The 24,796-nt window shown below is 43.5% G+C and overlaps 1 protein-coding gene across 2 annotated transcripts in view; it reads right to left on the bottom strand.

Annotated features, from left to right (window-relative positions):
* Positions 1–11,212: 11,212 nt before the first annotated feature.
* The window catches only part of ZFP64 (ZFP64 zinc finger protein), a 78,589-nt gene continuing 65,005 nt past the window's right edge, over positions 11,213–24,796 (bottom strand). For both annotated transcript variants that reach the window (XM_060033395.2, XM_060033396.1), the window contains 3 exons: positions 24,733–24,795; positions 16,036–16,287; positions 11,213–12,952 (listed from right to left, as the gene is read on the bottom strand). In XM_060033395.2, the coding sequence (XP_059889378.1) occupies positions 12,243–12,952; positions 16,036–16,287; positions 24,733–24,795 (1,025 nt within the window). In that variant the 3' untranslated portion in view covers positions 11,213–12,242. The remainder of the gene's footprint in view (positions 12,953–16,035; positions 16,288–24,732; position 24,796) is intronic.

The following is a 24,796-nucleotide window of genomic DNA, read 5'->3' as shown; positions in this document are numbered from 1 at the left end:
TCCCATTCTACAGATATAAAAACAGGAATGTGAGGTACCAGGATTTTCTGCTTTAAAAATGAAATCAACATAGCGAGTGGGAAGCAGCCACATAGCACAGGGAGATCAGCTCCCTGCTTTGTGACCACCTAGAGGGGTGGGAGGCAGACGCAAGAGGGAGGAGATATGGGGACATACGTATATGTATAGCTGATTCACTTTGTTATACAGCAGGAACTAACACACCATTGTAAAGCAATTATACTCCAATAAAGATGTTAAAAAATGAAATCAACAAATGGTATATAATCTTCATGCCCTCTTAAGCCCTTATTCACTGAAGGATTATTCATATCACCCATTTTTGGCTATTCCTAAACTAAGCTACTTTGCAGCAATCCTGAATCTTTTCCCAAATAACTAAATGATATAGCAATGAGGGCACGAGGAGTAGCCCTTAGGAGACACTAGATAAGCATTTCTTTTTCCTTCCTTTTAAATATGTCCAATTTTAAGGAACTGCTTCCCTCCATCTCCCCACCCCATCCCAAGGCTCCCATTCATTTTCTGACATGGGCTTTTCAACTGCAGCATTTCCAATTTTTAGGTTGCCCTCAGTTACTGAAAATCCGGCAAAGCTCTGCATTTATTTTTTTGTGGTGCCCGCCCCATCCCCTTCCTTGATCACGGCTGTGTTCAGCTTTCAAGAGTTACATTTAAATACAGGAACAGAAACAGTCTGTGAGGCTATTAGCAGTGAAAGATAATTCATTGGAAATGGTTCCCTGCCTGGCAGTTTTCAAGCAGACTCATCACCCAAAACTAATTATGCTGGGAGCTTTGGTCATCATGAACGTCATCGTCCAATGAGAAGTTACAGCACTTGCTGAGTCCTACGATTTATATACAACTGGTATTTCATATTGATTACACTAATCAAGGCACATGGTATAAATTCCTAACATCCCTGGGCAAACAGTCCAGATTTTTAATAATTCTCCTTTTTGCTGGTTACTGCACTAATTATGTGCTAAATAATGACATTATTATATTATCATATATATTATATATATTATTATTAGTGGTGAAATTTCAAGCGATTTTATGCCGATACAATGCCTACTCTGATGTTGGATTAAGGGGTCGGTGGATTTTATACTTGCAAATTGATACCTGGTCATCAGCACACTTGTGATATTTTTTGCCATTTTAGAATTTAATACACATCACTTAACTAATGCAAAAATACGATCATGGATGGAGTTTTAAAAAGTCCTCCACTAATGCGATAATGATAATCAGCTTATCTAAATTAGCATTGTACTTAACAAAATAACACACAGTTTTGGAGAAGGAGAAAGTCAACTTGGCCTTTCAGCATTGCTGATGAGGGTAAACTGGTACAACCTTTGTGGAAAGCAATTTGGTAACATTTAGCAAGAGCCTTTAAACTGTTCATGACTTTTGACCTAGTAATTCAATTTCTGGGAATCTAGCTGAATAATGCTATATATAGAAAGAGCTTTATGCATTATGATAAAAGCAGCATTGTTTTTAAGAATAAAAAAATGAAAAGAAACCCAAATGTCCACCAAGGGAGTAATGGTAAGTAACATTTATACGTAGTTTTGACAACATGGAGAAATACCATATTAGGTTACAAAGAGGGGAAAATAAAAATTTCGAATTGTGCAGACATTAGCATGTATTACACAATGATGTAAAAACATACTAAGCAGAACAAAAGACTAAGAAAATAGAGTACAATGTTAGCAACTGTTGCCTATGGATTTGGGACTAGATTACAGGTAGTTTTCTGTATTATTTTGTATTTTCCAAATTTTCTATAAGCATGAATTTTTTTTTTTTTTTTTTGGTACGCAGGCCTCTCACCATTGTGGCCTCTCCCGCTGCGGAGCAGAGGCTCCGGACACGCAGGCTCAGCAGCCATGGCTCACGGGCCCAGCCGCTCTGCGGCATGTGGGATCCTCCCAGACCGGGGCACGAACCCGTGTCCCCTGCATCGGCAGGCAGACCCTCAACCACTGCGCCACCAGGGAAGCCCTAAGCATGAATTTAATATGATAAAAATGATTGACTGTATTGCAATAGTTTTAAATTAAAACATTAAGATCAATATATTCTTTTGGAGTGAAATATCAGTAGTGCATTGTATTGCCCCCAGCACAATATTCCCTGTTCTCCAGAGGTGTGGTCACATTCTCTGAGAATATTTTTTAAAGGAAAGCACAGGAGTGCAAGGTGAGTTACAGGTGAAATCAGAGAATAGATCTACTCTGTGACTGAATTTTTTTTGGCAGAAACAAGGTCAGCTGCTGAAATGACTACTGCTCTAATTGGGTAAATTCCTATTTTATCCTGAAGTTAGAATGCCAGAAAATAACAAAGAAACCCATGAAGGTGATCAATTCTTCCATGCTCACATTTTGAAAGACGTTCTGTGCAATTCATAAACTGCATTTAAAGAACTCTTTTCGGTATTTTCCAGAAAATGAGGTTAAAAAGTGTCCAAAGGTGGGTAAGAGGCTATAGGTGCGGAGGAAGAGTGTAGAAGAAGCAAAACACAAGAGATGAGATGTTCATAGAATGTTTAAATTCCAAAGGACTTTACACATTTAATGTGTCATTTATATTTAGAACTGGGCATCAAAGTGAATAAACTGGCAAAGTGGATGAGAACCTCTAAGATAAATTTAAAAGTTATTTTTATTTGTAATACTTGCTTGTTGTAAAAAGCCTAACAGAATAGATTTTAGTAAAGCAATAAAAGCTCTCCACTCTTTCCCACGCCTGCTTCACTTACCAGAGACGGCCACCATTAAAGTTATTTCATATCCTTTAAGACAATATTCATGTATATAACTTTTTTAAAAAAACACCAATGGAGATTAAACTGTACAGAGTACTCTGCAACTTAATTTTACTTAATAACTGACCTTCAACCACTTGTATCTCAACACACATGGGTCAACCACATTTTTTTTTTTTTTTTTTTTTAGTGATGCGTGGTCAGGACTGCATGGCTGTATCATTATTTGACCAGCCCTGTTCTCATGGACATCTGGTTGTATCCTGCTAACTGTTCTTGTGGACAACGCTGCTCTGAACATCCTTGAACATACTCAATTGCATACTTGAATTAATTCCACAGGAGAAATTCCTATAAGAATAATTGCTGGGTCAAAAGGAACTCACATTTTAATATTTTGGTAGATATCACCAAATTGGTCCCCCTCAAAATCTCCCTCTAGCAAGGCATAAGAATACTCTTTCCCACTATCCGGCTGTAGAATTAAATTTTGTTTACAACGAATAGGCAATTTCTATTCCATTGTGTTCACTTAATATGTCCATTTATTTTCAAAGTACAGGCATTTTTTACTTGACCAAAGAGAAGAGGATAAACGGCAAGGTCTGTGTAGGTTTGTCCTGATTCAAGTAGGTGCATCAGAAATTACTAGTAAGAAAGTAAATCCAATTCATAAAATATGTAATTAATTCCAAAGTCACACAGACCAATTTGAGGATTAAGGAAACTCCTGGGTAACTGAGAATTGTTGGCAGTATTAACTACTCATTAAAGAATATAAATTATGATTAGCTAGTCCAATCTGGTGCTTAGCACGTGCCAGGCACTGTTCTAGCTCTTTACATAGATTAACTTATTTAACCTTCATGACAACTCTATGAGGTAGGTACTACGATTATTTTATAGATTAAAAAAAATGAGGCACAGAGGGTCTTAATATGACCAAGGTCATGCAACTAACAAAATGACAGGCCAGAATTCCAGCCAGGTACTCCGAATGCAGCCTCTGGGCTCTTAACTACCATGCTACATTCAAAGCTCATCTTCAGGAAATAAGGATGCATTCAACAGTTCTCCACAAAGCTTTTCATCATAGCACTGACGATGGAAAACTTCCTTACCTGCCTTGGGTTGGAGGTGTCCCCAACGGCAAGATGCTGTGATGGCTAAAGTACAGGTTAATTTTTTTTTTTTAAATAAATTATTTATTTATTTATTTATGGCTGTGTTGGGTCTTCGTTGCTGTGTGCAGGCTTCCTCTAGTTGCAGAGAGCAGGGGCTACTCTTCATTTTCAGTGCGCCAGCTTCTCACTGCAGTGGCTTCTCTTGTTGCAGAGCATGGGCTCTAGGTGCATGGGCTTCAGTAGTTGTGGCACGCGGGCTCTAGAGCACAGGCTCAGTAGTTGTGGAGCACAAGCTTAGTTGCTCCATGGCATGTGGGATCTTTCCGGACCAAGGCTTGAACCCGTGTTCCCTGCATTGGCAGGTGGATTCTTAACCACTGCGCCACCAGGAAAGCCCCTACAGGTTAATTTTTATTTTGCTTTTCTACATTTCCTCCAGTGACCACATGTTGCTTTTGTGATAAGAAGACAAAGTCACTTTACAATAGTGACAGTTCTTAAGAACTGAACGCTTTCAATACCGGAAGGTAGCTTATCTTTCCAATGCCTCATCCAACCTCCATACCAACAGCCACTCAGCATCAGGAGGGTTTTGTTTCATCAAACCACAAAACCATGCAAACACCATGACCCACTTGTGTCCGACGACTCTGCCCTTCAAGAGCTCAATCTGTAAAATGGGGCCAGCGTCACCTACACTGGAGTTGCTGTGTGGAGTCAAGACGTTTGTGAGGTTCACGCACCCTCTGGCACTGGCAGCTACTATCATTATGATTTTGGGGAGCCAACCCCAAAAGACAGCCATGATGACCGATTTTAAACCAAAACGTTTATAGATATAGACACCGACCGCTAATGGTGACTGCCTGTGGAAAGGGAAAATGAGGGGCTGTGAAAGGAGAGAGACTTTTCACTGCACATCCCCTGGTATTGCTTGATTTTTTAAAAAAAATGTCAAGATTATTATTTTAAAAGAAAACATTTTAGGGCTGAGGACTTCTTACAAATGACTTTCATATTTCAGAGAGAGGATATGCTGAGCTTTTTAGTTAAGTGAACATTTGACAAATGTAAATTTGCTTAGTATCACTTAGATACTTAAGCCACACTAGAATCTTTAATTACAACAGCTACATGGCTAAGGCTTTTGTATTTGAACTGTAATATAAAACCAATATTTGGAGACAGCACACGTCAGAAAAAAATCCTATTCAAACATTCCATTCACGTCAAAAACAATCAAGAAATAGGAGAGCAGTTTAAAATTATGTATCATATTTTAATAAGCTGTTCTGACTGGCAGGGGTAGTAAACTACAGCCTGGGGGCTAAATCTAGCCAACTACCTGTTAGTTTATTTTTCTAAGTGAAATTTTTACTGAGATAATTGCAGATCCACATGTAGTTATAAAAGTAACAGAGATTCCTCGTATACTTTGCCCTGTGTTTCTCATTTAACCTATCACCTGTTTTTGTATAATCCACGAGCTAAGGATTTTTAAATGGTTGAGAAAATTAAGAATATTTTGTGATGTGAAATTACATGAGATTCCAATTTCGGTGTCCGTAAAGATTTGCGGGAACACACGCACATTCCTTTACGTACCACTTCCAGCTGCTTTTGTGCTGTGAGGCCAGAGCTGAGCAGTTGCAAGTGACCGTACGACCTGCAAAGCCTAAAATATTTCCTACCAGCTTTACAGAAAAGTTTGCTGGCCTTTGGGCTGGAGACTGGGCTAGGGTCAGGAGAGAAATGAGTATCTGGAATGAAGATTTTTCTTTTAAAGACAATTTCTAAACGATGTCTGTACCATTGATTCCCTCAGATATCGATGTTAGAAATTTGTTGCAATGAGGGACAAATGGACAATTAAATAAGAGGCAAATATGTCCAGTTTTTTCCTCAAAATCTAGAGATGTCTATGTGTTTTGAAAGAATTACACACAGGACGTGAATTTCTCTTAAATATAAAGGGATCATTTATCAAAACTAAAAGTAATGAAGGTAGATTGTTTCAAGTCCACAAGTAACCACCAATACAATTGAAATAACCATTTCCCTTCCAGGATGCTTAAAATGAACAAGTGCAGATAACCCTGCACTGAATACTAGAATTATCTGCTGTTATTCATGTGTTACTACTCTCTCAGCCTTGGGTAAAAACCCTACCCTTAGCTTTAGGCTGAAGCCAGTCCGTTGTGACCTTTCCAGAAATAGATGGTGCAGTGTGAGAGCACGTGAGTATGTGTAATGCCTCGAGAATTTCAGAATTGTTTGACAAACATACACTGTCTATTTTCTATAGGCCAAAGTCCCTCAAACTAACAGGTGAGAATTGAGCCATCTTAAGACAGTTTATCAGAAAAGGGCTGTACGTAGGCACTACAAAGAGCCTTGTTCGGTGAATCCCTCCTAATGCAAGGTCTTTTGGGGGGTGGGTGAGGGGAGGCAGGGGTAAATATTTAAGTCCTGGTGCTACTAGATCTAGTTATGATGGAAAGAACTGCAAGTTCAAATTTTACCAAGAAAACCAGACCCCAGAAATTCCATTAGCATCAGAGGTCTTAACCTAGCAGCAAAGGGACCATGGATAGAATTTAGAGGGTCCAGGGATTTGGATGGGAAAGAAGATGAATCTTACCTCCCTCGCCTCTAACTGAAATTGAGCATTTGTCAGTTTGGGATGCACGTACCAAACCACAGAAGCATTAACAGGACCAGTGATTCAGTCAGCAAAAGAAATCAGTTATTTTCATATAACATTCTGGTTGCTGTAGCTATCTTGAAATAACATTTATGCGCATCTCTCCTTCAAAATTAAGAGTATGGCTGACCCTTGAACAACACAGGTTTGAACTGCACTGGTCCACTTACACGCAGGTATTTTTTTTTTTTCAGAAGTAAATACTACAGTACTATATGTCGTGGCTGGTTGAATCCACAAACATGGAGGAACTGCGGACATGGAAGGCCAAAGGCCGACTATAAATTAGGTAAGATTAAGCCCTGCATTGTTCAAGGGTCAACTATGGTTACTAACTAGGTCTGCTGCTACAGCCTTCATTTAATGTAATGCTAATAAAAATGCCCATAAACCAGGAAATATTCTGATAACTATTTCAATATAACAGTTTTCCTTGGCAAACCTATACATTTTGTTTTATTCTTTTAAACATCACTCAGAGAAGGGATTCAGAGATTCCACTGGACTGACAAAGGGGTCCATGACTCAAAAAGCAATGAAGAAAACTGGCCTTAAGGCAGGTCTCCCAAGCAGGTGGTGCTGGGTATTAGAAGGAGCTCCACTTGGAGGACGCAGACACTGGTTCTAATCCTGACCAACTGCTGGACTTGGGTTCTTTACCTTCATTTCCTTCTCTATTAAAACAGAAACGTCTCAAGGTGGGGCATGAACGAGATCCTATCCACGCGGCCCCTGAGCACAGGCTCAGCTGGCCACTCATACTCTTGGGAGTTCAAGTGCGGTTATCACCAACGATCAGTATCGAAGCAAAATTTGCTCAACCATTTTGTAACCTGCCTGTTGGGGGAATGTAACATGGGTCATTCCAGCAATACTTGCCCCCAGCATGTGGGCAGACAGCCTAGGGACACTTTCCGATCATCCAACAACACCCATATTCAAAATTTTTTCCAATCCAACATCGACCTCACCATTCGTGCAAAAGATCTTGTCATTTTCCTGCCTCGACACTTAGAACTCAAATCGCTCCGTCCCCGATTCCCCTACTTCTGCCAGTGGAAGTCACCCTAGTCTAAGTGGAGAGTCAGGCTGCAAATTACACACAGGCACGGGAGTCCAGCACACGTGGGTCTGACTTTCCTGTGTTAGCTGCACCGAGCAGGTTAACTTTTCTGAAGATTAGCTTTCTCTTGTAACAGCAAATACCAATGTCATTCATCGTAAGGTCTGAGTGGAATCCGGCAGGGAAATGCTTGAACTTCATGGTTCAGGGCGCTTCCTCCTCCCACCCAGAGCCCTGGCTGGCCAGCCCCAGCCAGGAGTCTTGTTTTCAAAAGTTGAGACCTTTTCTGTACCAGTGATGCACACAGGCTCCCTCCTTAGGCATGTTTTTCTTTCCTCACAGGACTGGCTGCGTAATTTGCAGGGCTTGATGCAAAATGCAAATGCAGGACCCCTTGTTCAAAAATTAAGAATTCCAAGACAGCAAAAGCAGAGCACGCACCCGAGTGTGAGGCCCTTCGTGACTGCACAGACGGCAAGCACCCATGAAGACAGCCCTCCTTCACTGGAGCAGCTCTTCCCACCTGGCTGCACATTAGAATCACCTGCAGAATTTTAGAAAGTACTGATGCCCAGGCCCTTCCCCACAGAGACGGATTCCAAATACCTCAGAGCTTTCCAGGTACTGCAGCCCAGAGCCACAGTTGAGACCCACCGGACTAGAGGAACAGAAAGCCTTGGAAGAATGCCATGGGCCAGTATGCACAAAGAACAGAGGGTGCCCCAACAAGCCCTGATAAAACAGAAACGCTCATGTACAGAATACCCTGGGTGTTCAGGACCCGTGCCAGGTGTTTCATAGCAAAGTCATCTCCAGCCTTCAAGAGCCTGCATTATTGCTCAGGGGCAGAGAATACTCATGACTCAGCATCTCCTTGTGGGGTTTTAACTCGGCAAGGCTACTCCAGAGCCACGATTTCCCAGCACCCTTTGCCACAGCCACGGCATATGGCCAGCCATGTAGCCAGGAGAGGTGAGCATAAGTTTATGTGCAACCTTCTAGCCGTGCCAAGAAGAGGGAGGATGGCCTCCCCCTCCTATCCTGGCTCGAGCTTAAGTTGCCACCACCTTGGACCATGTGTTGAAGATGCGGGGCGGGGCTGAGAAGTAAGATAGAAACCACGATGCCCAGTGTCATAAGGTCACAGTACTAGTCCTTGGTTGTCCCCATCCCCTGGCCCCAAACAAAATAAACGAGAAAAAGACACACACGTGAGCCAATTTCTGTTTTGGTGTTTTAAACCAGTCGACTTTATCATTAAGCCAGATGCCTGAAATGGCCCATTTTACAGACGAGCAAACTGAGAATCTGAGGTAAAATCTCTAGCCGGACGTCAGCCAGACAGTAGTGCCAGAGGCAGGGTTGTTCTTACCTCCTTCCTCCTCAACCCTGTTACCTTTTAACAAAAGAAGGCTCCTTTTGGATGGTTGTGTCATCATCTTACTCAGATCAACTTATTACTCTAACAAAATAACAGAAGTTTCTTCACCTTCGTATCTGAACAAGAGGCAGAGACCAGGGTGAGGTGGTTGAGGCGATCCCCTCTGGTGCAGATAGAAAGTGGCACCCAACATCTCACTGATCAAGGTGACTATTTTAACGCAATTTTCCTAAAAACCAAACGGAACGCAGAAGAATCCACAACGAACAAAAACACCACACTCTTAAAGACAGGTCCAAGTCTGCCCCTGCATGGTCCTGCCTTCATTCCCAGGCCAACTTCTAATAAAACTTCATTTACAAAAACAAAGCAGCTGACCTGTGGGCCACAGTTTGCCAATTAAAAAAATATTGCTTTAAAACGAGTGATTACTGAGTTCTGAGTGCCCCAGGCACACGCCTCCCTTGTCTCACCCTAGTTCCAGCTCTGGATGGTACCCGGGAGAAGGAGATGAGTTAACACGGGTCACGTTCTCAGCACAGTGTCTGGCTCAGAGTAAGGACTCACAACAACACAGCAAGAGGAATTGAGGCACATACTTTTTAAGAAATTAAACCCAGGGACAAACAAAAAAATTCATGTTCTACAATGTTTAGAAGGCAGCAAGAAACCTTAGTCAGAGGAGAGCATGAGGGTAACATCTTGATTTCTGTACTCTTCACTGGAGATAGCTACACTGACTAACGATCAAAAAGACGCAGCTCTTCCCAGTGCCTAAGTGGGAACTTGCCGATCTCTCGCATGAAGCTGTAGCTTGCTTAAAGGGATCCCAAGAAACTTGGCATTCTCAGTATTTCTCCTGTGTTTTCACCCATCACCAATTACCCTGTTGCTTGCACTCAATAGCCCAGCTCGGGGGTCAGCCAAAGATGGCCCTCCAAATCATGGCCTGCTTTTCGTAAATAAAGTTTTATTGGCACACAGCCATACCCATTCACTTACCTGTTATCTACGGCTGCTTCGGTGACAACGGCAGAGTTGAGTGATTGTGCCACAGAGGTGAACAGAGCTGAGGAGTTTCAACAGAGACTAAGGCCAGCAAAGCCCCCCAAATGTACTATCTGGCCTTTTACTGAAAAAGTTCGCCAACCCCTGGTCCAGGTGATGTCAAACTGCAAACATATTCATTAATCAATTTCCCCTTTCAGATCCATATGGACCTTGCGAAACAGAGCTGGGTGCAGAAACCGTGTCAGCGGCCTCTTACCTACCATGGCTGCTTCCCAGCTTTATTTGGTGATTAGCTGTATATTTTAAGTCTCATCCTCATTTTATAAAGTTTTGTTGGAACACAGACATGTTCTTTTTCTTATAGTCTGGCTACTTCTGTGCAGAGAGTTTAGTCACAAAGGAGACCTAATGGCTCCATAATGCCTCAAATATTTACTATTTATATTAAATATTATCTGATCCCAAACTTTTCGCTGACCTCCGCTCTACTGGGCAAGCAAATTTGCCAGGTGATACCAGCGTGGATCCAAGACCCTTGATGCCCATACAGCGGTGAAAAAATGTCTTCTAAAGAGGCTGATATTTTTCCTGTTTATCTGAAGAGCTATAACACCAGAAGTACAAGCAACGTCTATACGATTTCGATCTATCGGTTCCCACTTGAAAGGTCAACAGCCCTTCTGATACTGGAACAGAAACACAGATAAGACTCTTTGACAAACGGCAGAAAGGTGACTAAAGAATCTGTACAATGCACCAGCATTCAGTAACAAAACACTTCTGAACAACCAAAAATAGCTCTAGAGCAAAGAAATGATTAATTCTCTCTGCTATCATTTCCATCTTTTCTTCTCACAAAAAGATCCAACAGTGCGTTCTAACTCGCCCGAAGTCAGACTTAAACGGAATCAGATTTGTTCAAACAAAATTTCTAAAATAAGTTCTGTACCTCTATTTCATAAGTGACATAGTCCCCTGCATACAATCTATAAAAAAAATGTTTTCACATCCTTGTTTCTAGTGTATCAAAAACAATGGATCTATTCAATGTTTTAAAAGCACAGATGTTTAGCTTGATGAGAGCACACAAGAATTTGTATTAAACAAAGACTGTATTTGAAGAAAAGAACAAAGCAACTTTGGATAAATTATATATCCACTGGCATTCCATGGCCTCCTAAGTTTCCGTCAAGTGAAGTGTCCATTTACAAGAGGTTTGGGGTTTCTCGTTTGTTGGTTCAGCAAACACCAAGGGCTTACCGTGATGAAGACACTAGTCTCAGGCTTTCCCACGCATCGTATGTCCCAGAACCAAGCCCAGGACCCACTGGGCCCCTCATCTCTTTTTATGAACCCAAGTAGGCCAAGGTTGAATTTCACAACACACACAATTACAGGCTGAGCTAGCGTCAGCTTGATCTTTGGCGCCACCTACAGATCAAACTGCATTTCGCTTCACTACAGCACTAAGACACAGATCTCCTACGTGCATTTACAGAGAAATTACTACGGGGCCGGGGCAGCACCGCAGAACCCCACACCATAACCTGTCTGTGGAAGACCATAAACATGGAGTGCCCCTCTTACACCATTCTACAGATGAGCTTGCCTTTTTATTATAAGACAACAGATAAAAGGAACCACACAAAAAACGCAGAAGGCGAATACTCATAAACCACCACCCAGGTCAAGAAATAGAACTTTTCCGGCCGCCCCAGACCCTCCAGGTACCCCGCCATCACCTTCACCTTTCCCGCTCTACAGATGAGCGTAGTATTAGTTTTTCCATGTGGTCTAATTAGTTCCATAATGCCATCGGAGATGGACTGGTTTTAGAACTGGAATCCATTGCGAAGCAACCATCCCTATTGGAGGGAGCAGCGCTCGATGGTCGCCCCCCACCTTGGAACCGAGACAACCCGCTTAGATGATTCTTGGAGGGAAGACAGGGACACGGATGGGGGAGGGTCTCCACAGCGTTGCCTTGGCGCCTGCCCGCCCTCAGGCCACGGTGACTGGGGCCATGGCCTCGCTGGAGCAGGTGTCCCCTCAGCTGGTGACTCAAGTCTGGCTCGAAGGCCTGAGTGCAGAGGGCCGGGCAGGGGCGCGTGTCTGGCGTTCCGGACGGCTGCCCACCCTCTCCGGCGGAACTAGAGGCACTGGCTGGGCTCCAGGGACGTCTCGAGCTGCCCCACGGAGACCAGTGTGCCCAGCTGCCCCGAGGCGCCGCTCTCGGGCGGGAAGGTGACCAAGCCCGAGCTCTTGTTCTCACTGTGGTCACTGTGCTGCTTCTTGTGGCACCGCAGAGAGTCGCCCCTGACAAAGGAGGCGCCGCAGGTCTCGCAGCGGAAGGCCCGCTGGGTCACTATCTGGGCCACGTGCTGCCCACCGCTCTCTCGGGGCCCCTCCCTGCCCGGTGGGGCCCGGTTCTCTGTTTTGGCCTCGTCCCTGTGCACCTTGTCGATGTGCTTGGCCAGGCTGCTGGGCCGCTTGGTGTCGAAGCTGCAGAAGTCGCACTTGAAGGGGCGGTCCTTGCAGTGGACCCGACTGTGCACGCGCAGGGCGGCGGCGCTGGAACAGGAGTAGCTGCACTCGGGGCACTTCTCGGGGTGGTCGGCCTGGTGGAGCCGGCTGTGCTCCAGGAGGTCGGCCCGGTCCCGGCCCTGGAAGGCGCAGTGCAGGCACTTGAAGGTGTGCTTGATGCGGATGTGCGACTTGAGGTTCGCCTTCATGGTGCAGCGGACGTCACAGAACTCGCACTTGAAAGGCTTCTCCCCCGAGTGCACGATCATGTGCCTTTTCAAGTCCGAGCTGATTTTGAACTTGGCGCTACAGAGCCAGCACTGGAAGGGGGTGTCCCCTAGCAACGGAAGGTGTGTTTCCATTAGAGCAGGCAGGCAACACAGAACTCCCCCCAAACACACCTCAGAACACCTGGCCGCAGAGAGGTAGCTGGGTCTTTGAACTCCAATGACTTGTCACCTCGTAACACCACCACTTACCACGTATATTAACTCGCTTAATCCTCACGACAATCCTACGTGTGGGTACTACTACCCCCATTTTAATAGATGGGGTAACGGAGGCTCAGAGAGGTCAAGTTATTCGACCATGGCCAAACAGCAGGGATTTGAATCCAGGCATCATGGCATCCAAGTCCACACTCTTCATGACACTTCCGTTTCAGATCTAAACTCACTTAACTTGACATCCCAAATTTGGACATGGAAGGAAGAGGTGTGGTTTACGTTACACACAACTGTTCCAAATCAAGTTAAGACTTACAAATGTGCTCACTTTAGTGTTTAACCTGTATTTTTACATCAGTTAACTGGCTTGTATTATTAAAGTTTTGTAGTTTCACGATGGCAGAATGAATTTTATTTATAAAATTAACTCATGAATATGGCAGCAGGAGAAGACAAATCATGAAACGCCACAGCCTCCTCGGTACTCCCTGGAGGCACTGCTAAGGGTTTAGTTCTTTTGGAGGTTGTTACTTTAAATATCATTGGCAGTTGACTATATGAAAAGATGAGATTCTTACTTATCCTACATAACCATCCTTTCCCCAAACTTCTCCTGCATTGTTGGTTGTGATTTTGACTCTTCTAGCCTTACTTTCTAAAATGAGTAATAGCTTCAACTTTTAGTCCATCAGCTTGAGAGGTTTAAGGATTCCTTTCTCTTTGTCACACTACGTTCTCCCTGCTTGAGAAATAACTTTATTTTTACATTTAAGTTCGGTTTGCATTCTGACTTAATTCCCATGCTTTAACTAGTTGCTTTAAACTTTAGACACAAACCACAAGTAATGTATATTATGACTGGGTATGTGACGTTCATCTGAGCCAAATTCTGCACTGGGATTACGTCCACTTCCTTATAGTGGATAAACGTCCACTTCCACCTGGGCCAGTTGATCGTGTGGCTAGTATCAAGTTCACCTCGATTCCCTTTTTACATTGAAGTATTTTGATTTATAATATTATCTTAGGTTCAAGTATACAGCATAGTGATTCAATATTTTTATAGATTATACTCCATTTAAAGTTATTACAAAATAATGGCTATATTTCCTCATGCTGGACAGTACATCCTGTTGCTTATTTTATACATAGTAGTCTGTATCTCTTAATCCCATACCCCTATCTTGCCCTTCCCTTGATTCTCTTTTCTTACATGTTCACTTGGGGGTCACATTTTATCCTGCTTCTTGGCTTGTGCATTGAGGGAAAAAAGAATCTCACCATCATCTCAAAAGCCATCCAGTCTCTTAATTATGTAACATTTTACATGGAATTTCTTATGGATTTTGAGTTTCTGATTTGCTGAATTTCCTCTTAACTTTCCATATAAGTATCATCCTGATATTTCCCTTTATTACAACCCCAGTCAGCTTCATTCAGATCTTCACATATCAAATATCTCATGCCAAATTTTGTTTCCTCCCTTGTTTTGCTAGAGTTTATCTTCCAGTAACTTCCACCAGCCTGGTGGCTGTGAGTGAAGTCTCAAGTCCTTGTGCATTGTTGTCTAGTCTACGTTCACACTTGAGATAGTTTGGCTGGGTATAGAAGTCTACATACCAAATCATTTCTTAATTTTGTGGGCACTGTTCCACTATCTCCGAGAAGCCAATATTACTGAAAAGTCTTTCTAGGTATGGATCTCTCCAGCCATTCCCTTTGTCCTGTGTGGCTTCTTGTAAGCCCTTTCATCTCTCATGGCCCCCGAGAATTGAAAAATTTTTCTCATTTGATTTTCTCACTTCTCTTTTCTTCCTAGACCTAGTCAGAAACCAGACTTCTATCTTCTTATCATTAGTTCTCCAACTTTTTTCCTGGTCTCTGGGAAGTTTAACTTTATAGCCAGCAACCCTAATTTCAATTCATACCTCTTTTTTCTGACTACCTTTGCTCATAAAACTCTTCTTGGATGCAACATTTCTGCCGGTGGGTAGATACCAAAGAAAACCGAAAAATTCTTGTAAGTTACCCAAGTGCTCTGTTATCTCCAGAATTTGTTATTTGTTAGATTTGGCACATTTCATACCACTCATTTTCTGCAGATGATGAGATAATCCACAGTTGACATTTTACAGTTAGGAAGAGTAGGCTGGTTTAAGGATTAGACATAGGTGTCATGGGTTTTACCTGTTACTGGATAGTTTAGACCATTTTGCTAATAGGCTTCAGCTTCTCCTCTGAACTCTGACCTTTGCAGCCTACACACCAGTTCCAAGTCTAGAACGCTCAACGCAGACAGAAATTGGCTGGAAAGACTGGCTCCCAACACTATAGCTACCTCCCACTTGTCTGCTGGGACACAGTGTTCTTTACTCAATTTTAGATGTCAGTATATGCCTGTCTGCTTGCCATTTTCCATGAATTCACTGGAAATTCTCATTTTACGACTCTCCTTATGAGCCTCCCCATGCCCATTTTTCTGGGCCATGTGGGGTTGGTTGGTTCTATCTTGTTATTTCAACAGGGTCTCACGAAGAAGGGAAGGAAAAGCTTTTCTGCAAAGTCTAACTTCTAGATCTAGAAGTCTGTGACTTGCAGTTACATTCAGGTGATTTTGCTGCACGTTTCTGAATTAAGCCACGCAATCAGAGTTTCAGTTAAATGACAGAAACACCTAGTTTATACATCAGACTTTTATTGAGATACATCCTTTGCTTCCTGACTGCTGAATTGGATTATCATCCCCAGTGGTATTCTATGTAGTCAAGTTAGAGAACCCAGCTGTCAGACTTTCACGTTTTACTGAAAGCTGCTGCCCCGGTAGAAGAAACCACAAACTTCACCATCAACAGAGAAGCTCCAAACTTCTTTACTTACACCCTGAAGTCATTTAAGTTGCTTGTGCTTTAACTAAATGAACGCTAAGGAATTAGAGAACAAGGGAGGCACCGAGGTTTCGAGGTGTGGGACGTACCTGTGTGGGACCGGAGGTGTACGGTGAGCTGGCTGGAGTTGCGGCTGGCGTAGGGGCAGAGCTGGCACTTGTACGGCCGCTCGTCGGAATGTATCCGCAGGTGCTTCTTGAGGCTGCTGCTGTCCACGGCAGCGTAGTCACACAGGTGACACTTGTGGGGCTTCACGCTGGTGTGGCACCGCATGTGCATAGTCAGGTTGTCCTTCCGGCTGAAGCACTTGTCACAGAACTCACACTTGTGGGGTTTGTCTCCTTCAAACACATAAGAAGAGTCAGGGTTTTAAGGGTTTTCTCTACCAAGATGACTGCAAAGAGAGGTGACCAAGGTGGTAGCCTGAGCATAGGGGTCTGCTTCTTCCTTCTCACCAAATGCCCAGAGATAGGAAGACGCTGAGGTCTAGATTAGCACATTGGAACAGAGATAATATCAGACTGAGAGAAAATCATAGGCCAAACCTTGTTTGGGAAAACGAGAGTGGTCATAGAAGTACTCAAGATCAGAGGGGGCAGGTGGAAGGGCATTAGAACAGCTTTCTGGCTCACTAGTTGATAAAACACACGGAGAATGGTCAGGTTGACCCTTCCCTTACTTGTACTAAACCACAAGCAGCAATGGTCTCTACCTCCTCCCAGGCTGTTAGGAAGTGAGCATGCTTAGGCTGGAGAAACAATGTTAAAGGCCCCAAGTACCTAGAGGTACCCTGGAGAGCAGAGAACCCCAAGCCCAGAACATTGCCACCACATAACCACTCCAGACTGATCATATCCAAATAGAAGTCTACCCAATAACCAAATGCTTGGGGAAAGCCAGAACAGAAAGACATGCCTAATTCAAGAACCTGAAGTTAGAGAAAATAATTATTTCAACACTAAAAACAGACATGGATTTTTTTTTTTAATTAAAAAAATTTTTTTGGCCGCACCACCCAGCTTGCGGGATCTTAGCTCCCCAACCAGGGATCGAACCCGGGCCCTCAGCAGTGAAAGTGTCACATCCTAACCACTGTACCTCCAGGGAATTCCCCAGACATGTGTCTTAAGACGGCTTACCTAGAGCCATGGTGGTACAGTGTCAGAAGCCTAGGAATGACGAGATCTTAAAGCTTTCAGAAAAAAAAAAAAAAAAAAATGCCCAGATGAGCACACAACTCCTCAGACAACACTGGATGGTAGCAAGATGGGAACAGTATCTGCAAAGTTCCACAGAAATGATATCCTGTACTTGAACTAGCATTCCATGGGAAGAAAAAATAAAGCCAGTTGACAGATGACGCAGGCTATCACACTTCAGCCGTGTACGTCAGAACAACAAAAAGGTAAGTGGATAAGATGTGGGCTTTAAGTAATGAAATGGAAAGTACTGCTTCCAAACCACGGAAGACAGCCAATCATAAAAAAAAAAGGGATACAGGGTTTCCCTGGTGGCGCAGTGGTTGAGAGTCTGCCTGCCGATGCAGGGGACATGGGTTCGTGCCCCGGTCCGGGAAGATCCCACATGCCGCGGAGCGGCTGGGCCCGTGAGCCATGGCCGCTGAGCCTGCGCGTCTGGAGCCCGTGCTCCGCAATGGGAGAGGCCACAACAGTGAGAGGCCCGCGTACTGAGGAAAAAAAAAAAAAAAGGGATACAACAGAACACAAAATGAGGTAAAAATCAAACTAAACATCACTTAGTACAAGAAACAAATGGATTAAATTTCCTATTAAAAATGTCAATTACATTAAAAAAAATCAGCTTAATGCTCTTAAGATACCCAAATAAAAATGGCAGAGAAGTAGAAAATGATAGAAAAATACTCTAGGAAAATGCTAAAAGACATCAGAAATATCAATATTAGGCAAAACAAATCATGGTGAAAGCCACTAAACATTTTATACTGAGGAGACAGAACTCACTAAGTAGATGCGAATCAGACTTATGAATCTAACACGGTTTCACAAAAGGTTTTTCAAAGAAAAGCTTGCAAATTGTACGATATGTTTTAAAACAACTTTTGCTCAAGAATCAAAATCCAATTACAAACTCCCAAGAGATGAACAGGGGGAGCTCCATGTATCAAAGCCCATAGCCTAGTCACTTTCCAGAAGAATGTCTGTGAACTTCAGGTCATTTTAAATAAAAGGCTGAAAGCAAGCGAACCATTTGCAACTCAAGAAACTAGAAGAAATGAACAGCACCTGATCAATAAAAACAAAAAATGGCTGTTAAAAGGGGAAGGTTTGCTCAAAGAAAAGGTACCAATAGGCCAGGGTTTTCAATCCCGCCACTACAACCATTTGGGGCCAGGTGATTCTTTGCTGTGCCCTGTCCCGTGCACTTAAGATGTTGAGCAGCATTCTCTGACCCTTTCCACTAGATGCCAGTAGCACCTTCCTCCCCAGTTCTGAGAGTCAAAAATGTCTTCAGATATTACCAACTGTCCTGGGGGGAGGGGGACAAAATTGTACCTGGCTGAGAACCATTTTAATAGACATTGGAAAGGAGAAGTGGACAAGAAATAGACAAACTCAATCATGATTATTAAGCAGGCCTTTACCCCAATCAGTTTAGAAGACTCAATAAAATGGTGATCGTCCAGGAAGATATAAAATTACAATCTGAATCAAGAAAGAAAATGGAGCAATAACATTTAGAAAAACTGCTATGTCAGAGATGTACCCCAAGGTAAATTGTTTATTGTTCAAATAGTCACTGTCGTTCCCAGGAGAATTATGCTGCATGGTCCCACCACTGCAGGCTTGGACATGTGACTGGCTCTGCCCAATGGAAGAGGAGCAAAACTGATGAGTCACTGTTAGGCAAATGCTTTTAAGAGCCAGTGCCTTGGGAATTCCCTGGTGGTCTAATGGTTAGGACTCCCGCTGGATCCCTGGTACAGGAACTAAGATCCTGCAAGCCACTCGGTGTGGCCAAAACAAAACAAAAACAAACAACAAAAAACAGCCAGTGTCTGGTTGGCTACACTCGCTTCTCTTGCCCAAGATGACCTGTAACATTCCAGATCAGGTTTTTTTTTTTTTTTTTAAGTATAGTTGATGTACAATATTATATATTTCAGGTGTACAACAGTGATTCACAATTTTAAAGGTTATATTCCACTTATAGTTATTATAAAATATTGGCTTGCTTTATTCCCTGTGAAGAGCAGGGTTTCTTTTTTTTTTTTTAAATGAATTTACTTTATTTATTTATTTTTGGCTCTGTTGGGTCTTCGTTGCTGCGTGCGGGCTTTCTCTAGTTGCGGCGAGCGAGGGCTACTCTTCATTGCAGTGTGCGGGCTTCTCATTGCAGTGGCTTCTCTCGTTGTGGAGCATGGGCTCTAGGTGTGTGGGCTTCAGTAGCTGCAGCAATGTGGGCTCAGGAGTTGTGGCTCACAGGCTCTAGAGCACAGGCTCAGTAGTTGTGGCGTATGGGCTTAGTTGCTCCACGGCATGTGGGATCTTCCTGGAGCAGGGATCGAACCTGTGTTCCCTCCATTGGCAGGCGGATTCTCAACCAGAGCAGGGGTTCTTATTTTGGGCCTCATGGATACAATTTAGGGGATCCAAGACCTTGCATGAGAAAGGATTAAATTTTTATCTCCATTACCTCTAACTGGAATTTAGCATTTCCTCCAATTATGGATGTAGTCAATAAACCATAACAATGGTACCCGAGACCTCCATTAATAGACATGAGCCATGTTCAGACCACATTCTACTTGCTGTAGTTCTCAGTATCCTTTATGCTCATCACTACTTCACAATTAAGATAGTAGACCAGCCACTGGATCTGAAAATTAACTGCAGAGCTTCAATGCTCCTGTGCCAATGAATCATCTGGGGGTGAGGTCTCATTAAAATGCAGATTTTTTCACAGCTTTGAGATATAATTGATATATGAAATTGTGTAGGTTTAAGGTATATGATGTGATGGTTTCATACATGTATATCATGAGAAATGATTACCACAATAAGGTTACTAACACCTCCATCACCTCAGTTACCATTTTGTGGTAAGAACATTTCAGATCTATTCGTAGCAACTTGCAAGTATATAATACAGAATTGTTAACTACAGTCACTACGCTGTACATTTGATCCCTAGGACTCATTCCTCTAATAACTACAAGTCTGTACCCTTTGACCAACATCTCCCCATTTCTCAAGCTGAGCTCATAGAAACAAAGTAAAATGCAGTTTCAGATTCAGTGGGCCTGGGTGGGGACTAAGATTCTGTGTTTCTAACGAGCTCCCAGGTGGTGCTGACCTTTCTGGTCTGTACCACACTTCAGAAAAGCGAGGGTTTAGTGTATTAAAATACCACACGATGAACACTTTGACAGCAATTGTACTTAAATATAGTTTAATGTGCTTTTATTATGTTTAAATACATATACATATACATATGTTCCCATATCTCTTCCCTCTCACGGTCTTAATTTAGAACTTTCCAGCTAGCCGACTGAGGAAAATACAGCACTTGTTTCTTTTGGACTTTACTCCTTGTGGGCTTTTCATGTGAATATTGGCACTTCTACGTCTTAAGTGACTGCTTGTTCAAATCCTTTTCCGTTGGAGTGATCTTTGATTTGTAGGCATCCTGTGTGTTCTGAAGATGAACTCTGCCCCACGTTGCACATTTCTTGTAGGACACTTGTCTTAACTCCTTAATCGTATCTTACTGTAAGCTTTAACTTTAGTCATATTTAATCTGCCTTCTTTGTGGTCTTTGCTAATTGTTTTTGCCTGTCTATCTCCCCCCATAAATTTGTCCTCCCATATTTGCTAGTAAGTCACATACTTTAATATTTAACTTATTTAGTATATTTGAAATCTGAATGGCAAATTTCCCTATTAAAAATGTCAATTATATTTTTAAAAAAGTCTGCTGTAAACCAAACTATGCTAGTTGGCTTCAGAACAAGCGCTTGTGGGACGACTGCACTGCAAACTGGGTGCTTTTCTTATGCTGCACCATTTTGACTTGAAAGAACTGAAAAACCATGATTATTTTCAGATTTGGTATTTGGCCGATGTTTTCTAAAATATGAACTAACTGAGACTGTCGTGTCAAGGAACGTTACTGATGATACTGTGAGGTTAACTTTTGGATTCTAAAAGAAAAGTTCGGATTTCAGAACATATATCCCCATTACCCTGGGCCCGCAGCATCCTAGTTCTTAGATACTTCTGATGAGATTGGTAATATTAAATGTGATCTTCTCCTATGTTACAATGAAATGGGTCAACGTTTGGAACAATTATAAAAGTTAGTAAAACCTACATTTTCCCAGATGTCCAGTGTATGACTGTCAAATCAAGCCTGGGTAGGAGCCATTCAAAGTGGAAAACAAACTAATGAATGGATTTTAACTTAACAGTTTGAAAAATTTATGGATATGACTGCAAATTCTATACAGCAACTAGTCTTTAACGAACTATCATTTGTTGTATTTTGGTGTAGTATTATCTGAAAAGGTTATCAAAATACTCCTCCAGGGCTTCCCTGGTGGCGCAGTGGTTGAGAGTCCGCCTGCCGATGCAGGGGACATGGGTTTGATGCAGGGGACACGGGTTCGTGCCCCGGTCCGGGAAGATCCCAACATGCCGCGGAGCGGCTGGGCCCGTAAGCCATGGCCGCTGAGCCTGCGCGTCCGGAGCCTGTGCTCCGCAACGGGAGAGGCCACAACGGTGAGAGGTCCGCGTACCGCAAAAACAAAACAAAACAAAACAAAAAAAACCTCCTCCATTTCCAATTACATTATATGAGAGGCCAGATTTTCTTCATATCCTCCAAAGGAACACATGGCAATAGACTGTATACTCAAATAGAGGGATGAGAATCCAGCTATTAAGACAGGTGTGCAAATGTGTATACAATGTTACTTATCAGTTTTGGAAAATAGTTACTTTTCATAGAAGTGTTTATATATAATGAGCTTACTGTTTTTTTAAAAAAATTCACTTTTTTTTTTGGCCACGTGGTACAGCATGTGGGACCTTAGTTCCCTGACCAGGGATTGAACCCGCACTCCCTGCACTGGAAGCGTGGAGTCTTAACCACTGGACCATCAGGGAAGTCGTCTACTGTTATTTTTAAATGAATAATGTTTTAAAGTTTTCGTTCTAACTTTTAATGCAGTAACTGTCGATAAAAAAAAAAACTCTTTGGGGATCTTCAGTTTTGAAGCGTAAAAGATCTCAAGCAGTGGCTGGGAAATCAATGTTCTACCCATTTGGCCAAGGTCCCTAAGTGATCAGCCACACATACACTGCCATCCTTGCCTCCCACTAACAGCTGGGTCAGAGATGGCATTGGGTCTATATAAGTTCTTTTTCTTGGTAATAGAACCTTCTCTTTGTAGCTGGGCACTTGCCACACAGATTGAAGATTTCAAGCTCCCGGCCCTCACTTCCACAGCTAAGAGTGGCCATGTGACTAAGTTCTGGCCAAATGGGCGTCAATTCAAATGATGTGTGTAACTTGTAGGATGTGCCTTTAAGGTGCAGTAAGCCATCTCAGACCACACCAATGAGAGCTACATCACTGGGATATCAAAGCAACAAAAGAAGAGACCGAGTCCCTGAAGCCATGGGGCCCGGCCACCATGCCTGGACTGTCACAGGACTGAAATACTTTGCTTTTATGCAACCTTTAGTTGCTTACTCACTATTCCATGAGTCACAAGGGATACTACTTCTGGGTCATGCCCAGAGGGAAAGATGCTGTGAGCCCCCCAGGCCCCACTCCTATCTTCCACTGGGTAAGAGATTCAGAGAAGTAGAGCAATTGCCTTGGATCCAGAGAAGCAGCTCAAGTGTATACCTACCAGAGAAGCATGGGTCTGCCCTACATATGCATCCCTGACTCAGTGAACCCCACCAAGGACAGGGCCTTGCCTTATACTTTCTGTATCCCCATCATGCTCTGTATCACCTCGATAAAACATCAATCCAGCCCCTGCCTAGCTCTCTAGGTCCACCTGGTGCTGTTGACATTGGGGCCGGACAGTTCTTTGCAGGGCCTGTCCTGTGCATTGCAGGATTTCGGCAGCACCTCTGGCCCCCACCCACTAGATGGCAGCAGCACCGCCCCGATGGAGGATTGCTCAGTTATCCTCAGGGCAGAGTCACCCACTTTGAAGTTGCCTAGCCAGGCCACCCTGCTGGGGAGGAAGGGGGGGTCATCTTTGTTCAAATGGCTCCCACGGTCTGCGTGCTCTCACCGGCATCATCCTGGCAGCCTTGCCTTTCAAGGCTTCACTAGGAGGCCTTTCACGATCCACCCTTCCCAGGCAAAGTTGACCCTTTGTTCTCTAGTTTCCATAGCACGACGCCCATTTCCAGTACAGACTGGTTGTCCAGAAAGCTGTCTTCTTAATGATGGAGCTTCAGGGTTTTAGCTGGGCGTATGGCTGCCCTTCTTGAAGCCATTTTCCAGCCCCCCTCCGTGCCCGATGTGGCCACGACTGAGTCTGCTCATTATACCGCTAAGTCACAGGGGATGCTGCTTCTGGGGCATGACCTGAGGGGAGGCACGCTGTGAGCCCTTCCTCCTGCTTCTTTTTTCCACTGGTTGAGAGACTGAGTTCTAGAGCAGCTGCCTTGGACCAGGAGACGAAGCTGTATGTTTAGGCTGCCAGCTATTCCACCAGCTGTGGACTATTTACTTCTTAAATTGTACTTGAGAGAAATAAATCTGATTGTGTTTCAGTCACTTAGTTTGGTTTCTCTGAGAGCAAAGACATCAGTATCCCAACTCATACAGGCTACTGTAGAGTCTACACTAGAGACCAGAGGTTGGCAAAGTTTATGGAAAGAACCAGAGAGTATAATACATCTTAGGCTTTGTGCAACATGCAATCCCCAGCAACTACTCAATAACCCCACTGTAGGGCCAGAAAAGTTATTTTTCATAAAATTGTTAATACGTAATGGGCTTACTGTTACATTATCGGTAACAAAGCAGCCACAGATAACAGTTAGACAAATGGACACGATAACAGGCCGTACGCAGTGTGCAGAACGTGGTTCGTGATCACGCATTCCTTTGCTCCAGCACGTATGGTTTCTCTGTATTCTTAGCAGCTGGTTGCTCTGAAGGCACCTTCGAGAAGCAACTTCACTGCTCTTATCTAAGGTTCCTATGGCCACAGGGCCTCTGTGTCCCCCTCCCCTGCCTCTACCCGCCTCCCCAACTTCACCTCACACCCATCCTGCTTCTGCTCCCTCCAAGCCTTTGCACCGCGGTTCCCTCTGCCTGGAACCCTTCCTTCTCCTCATCTGGTTACTCAGCCATCTTTCTGTTTTTCTCTTTTTTCTTTTCACCATGCAGCACGCAGGATCTAATTCCTGGACCAGGGATCGAACCTGCGCCCCCTGCAGTGGAAGCACAGAGTCTTAACCACTGGACCGCCCGGCAAGTCCCTTAGCCACCTCTCATAGTTTAACTTGAGAGTCTCTTCCTCCGAAAAGCCTGTCATGACCAGCCTGGATCAAATCCCCTACTACAGTCCTGGTACTTCTCCCCTTGCCTGTTAGTTACCATTATTGCCTTTGTGACTTTTTAGCTCCCAGACCCTCCCACTAGACTAAGTTTCATGAGGCAGAGAGACTGCTTCTGTCCTGCTTGCCACTATACGCCCAGCACTTTCGTTCATATCCACATCCTTGGGTTTTTTCAACACTCAAGTTTTGAACAAATGAACGGATACCTACCAGTGTGGATTCTTAGATGGCGGTCCAAATCTTTCATGCCATGAACAGTTTTGAAGTGGCAACC

The sequence above is a fragment of the Delphinus delphis genome, chromosome 15 (genome assembly GCF_949987515.2).
Source record: "Delphinus delphis chromosome 15, mDelDel1.2, whole genome shotgun sequence".
Taxonomy (NCBI): Eukaryota; Metazoa; Chordata; class Mammalia; order Artiodactyla; family Delphinidae; genus Delphinus; species Delphinus delphis.
This window is presented reverse-complemented; position numbering and strand designations above follow the sequence as displayed.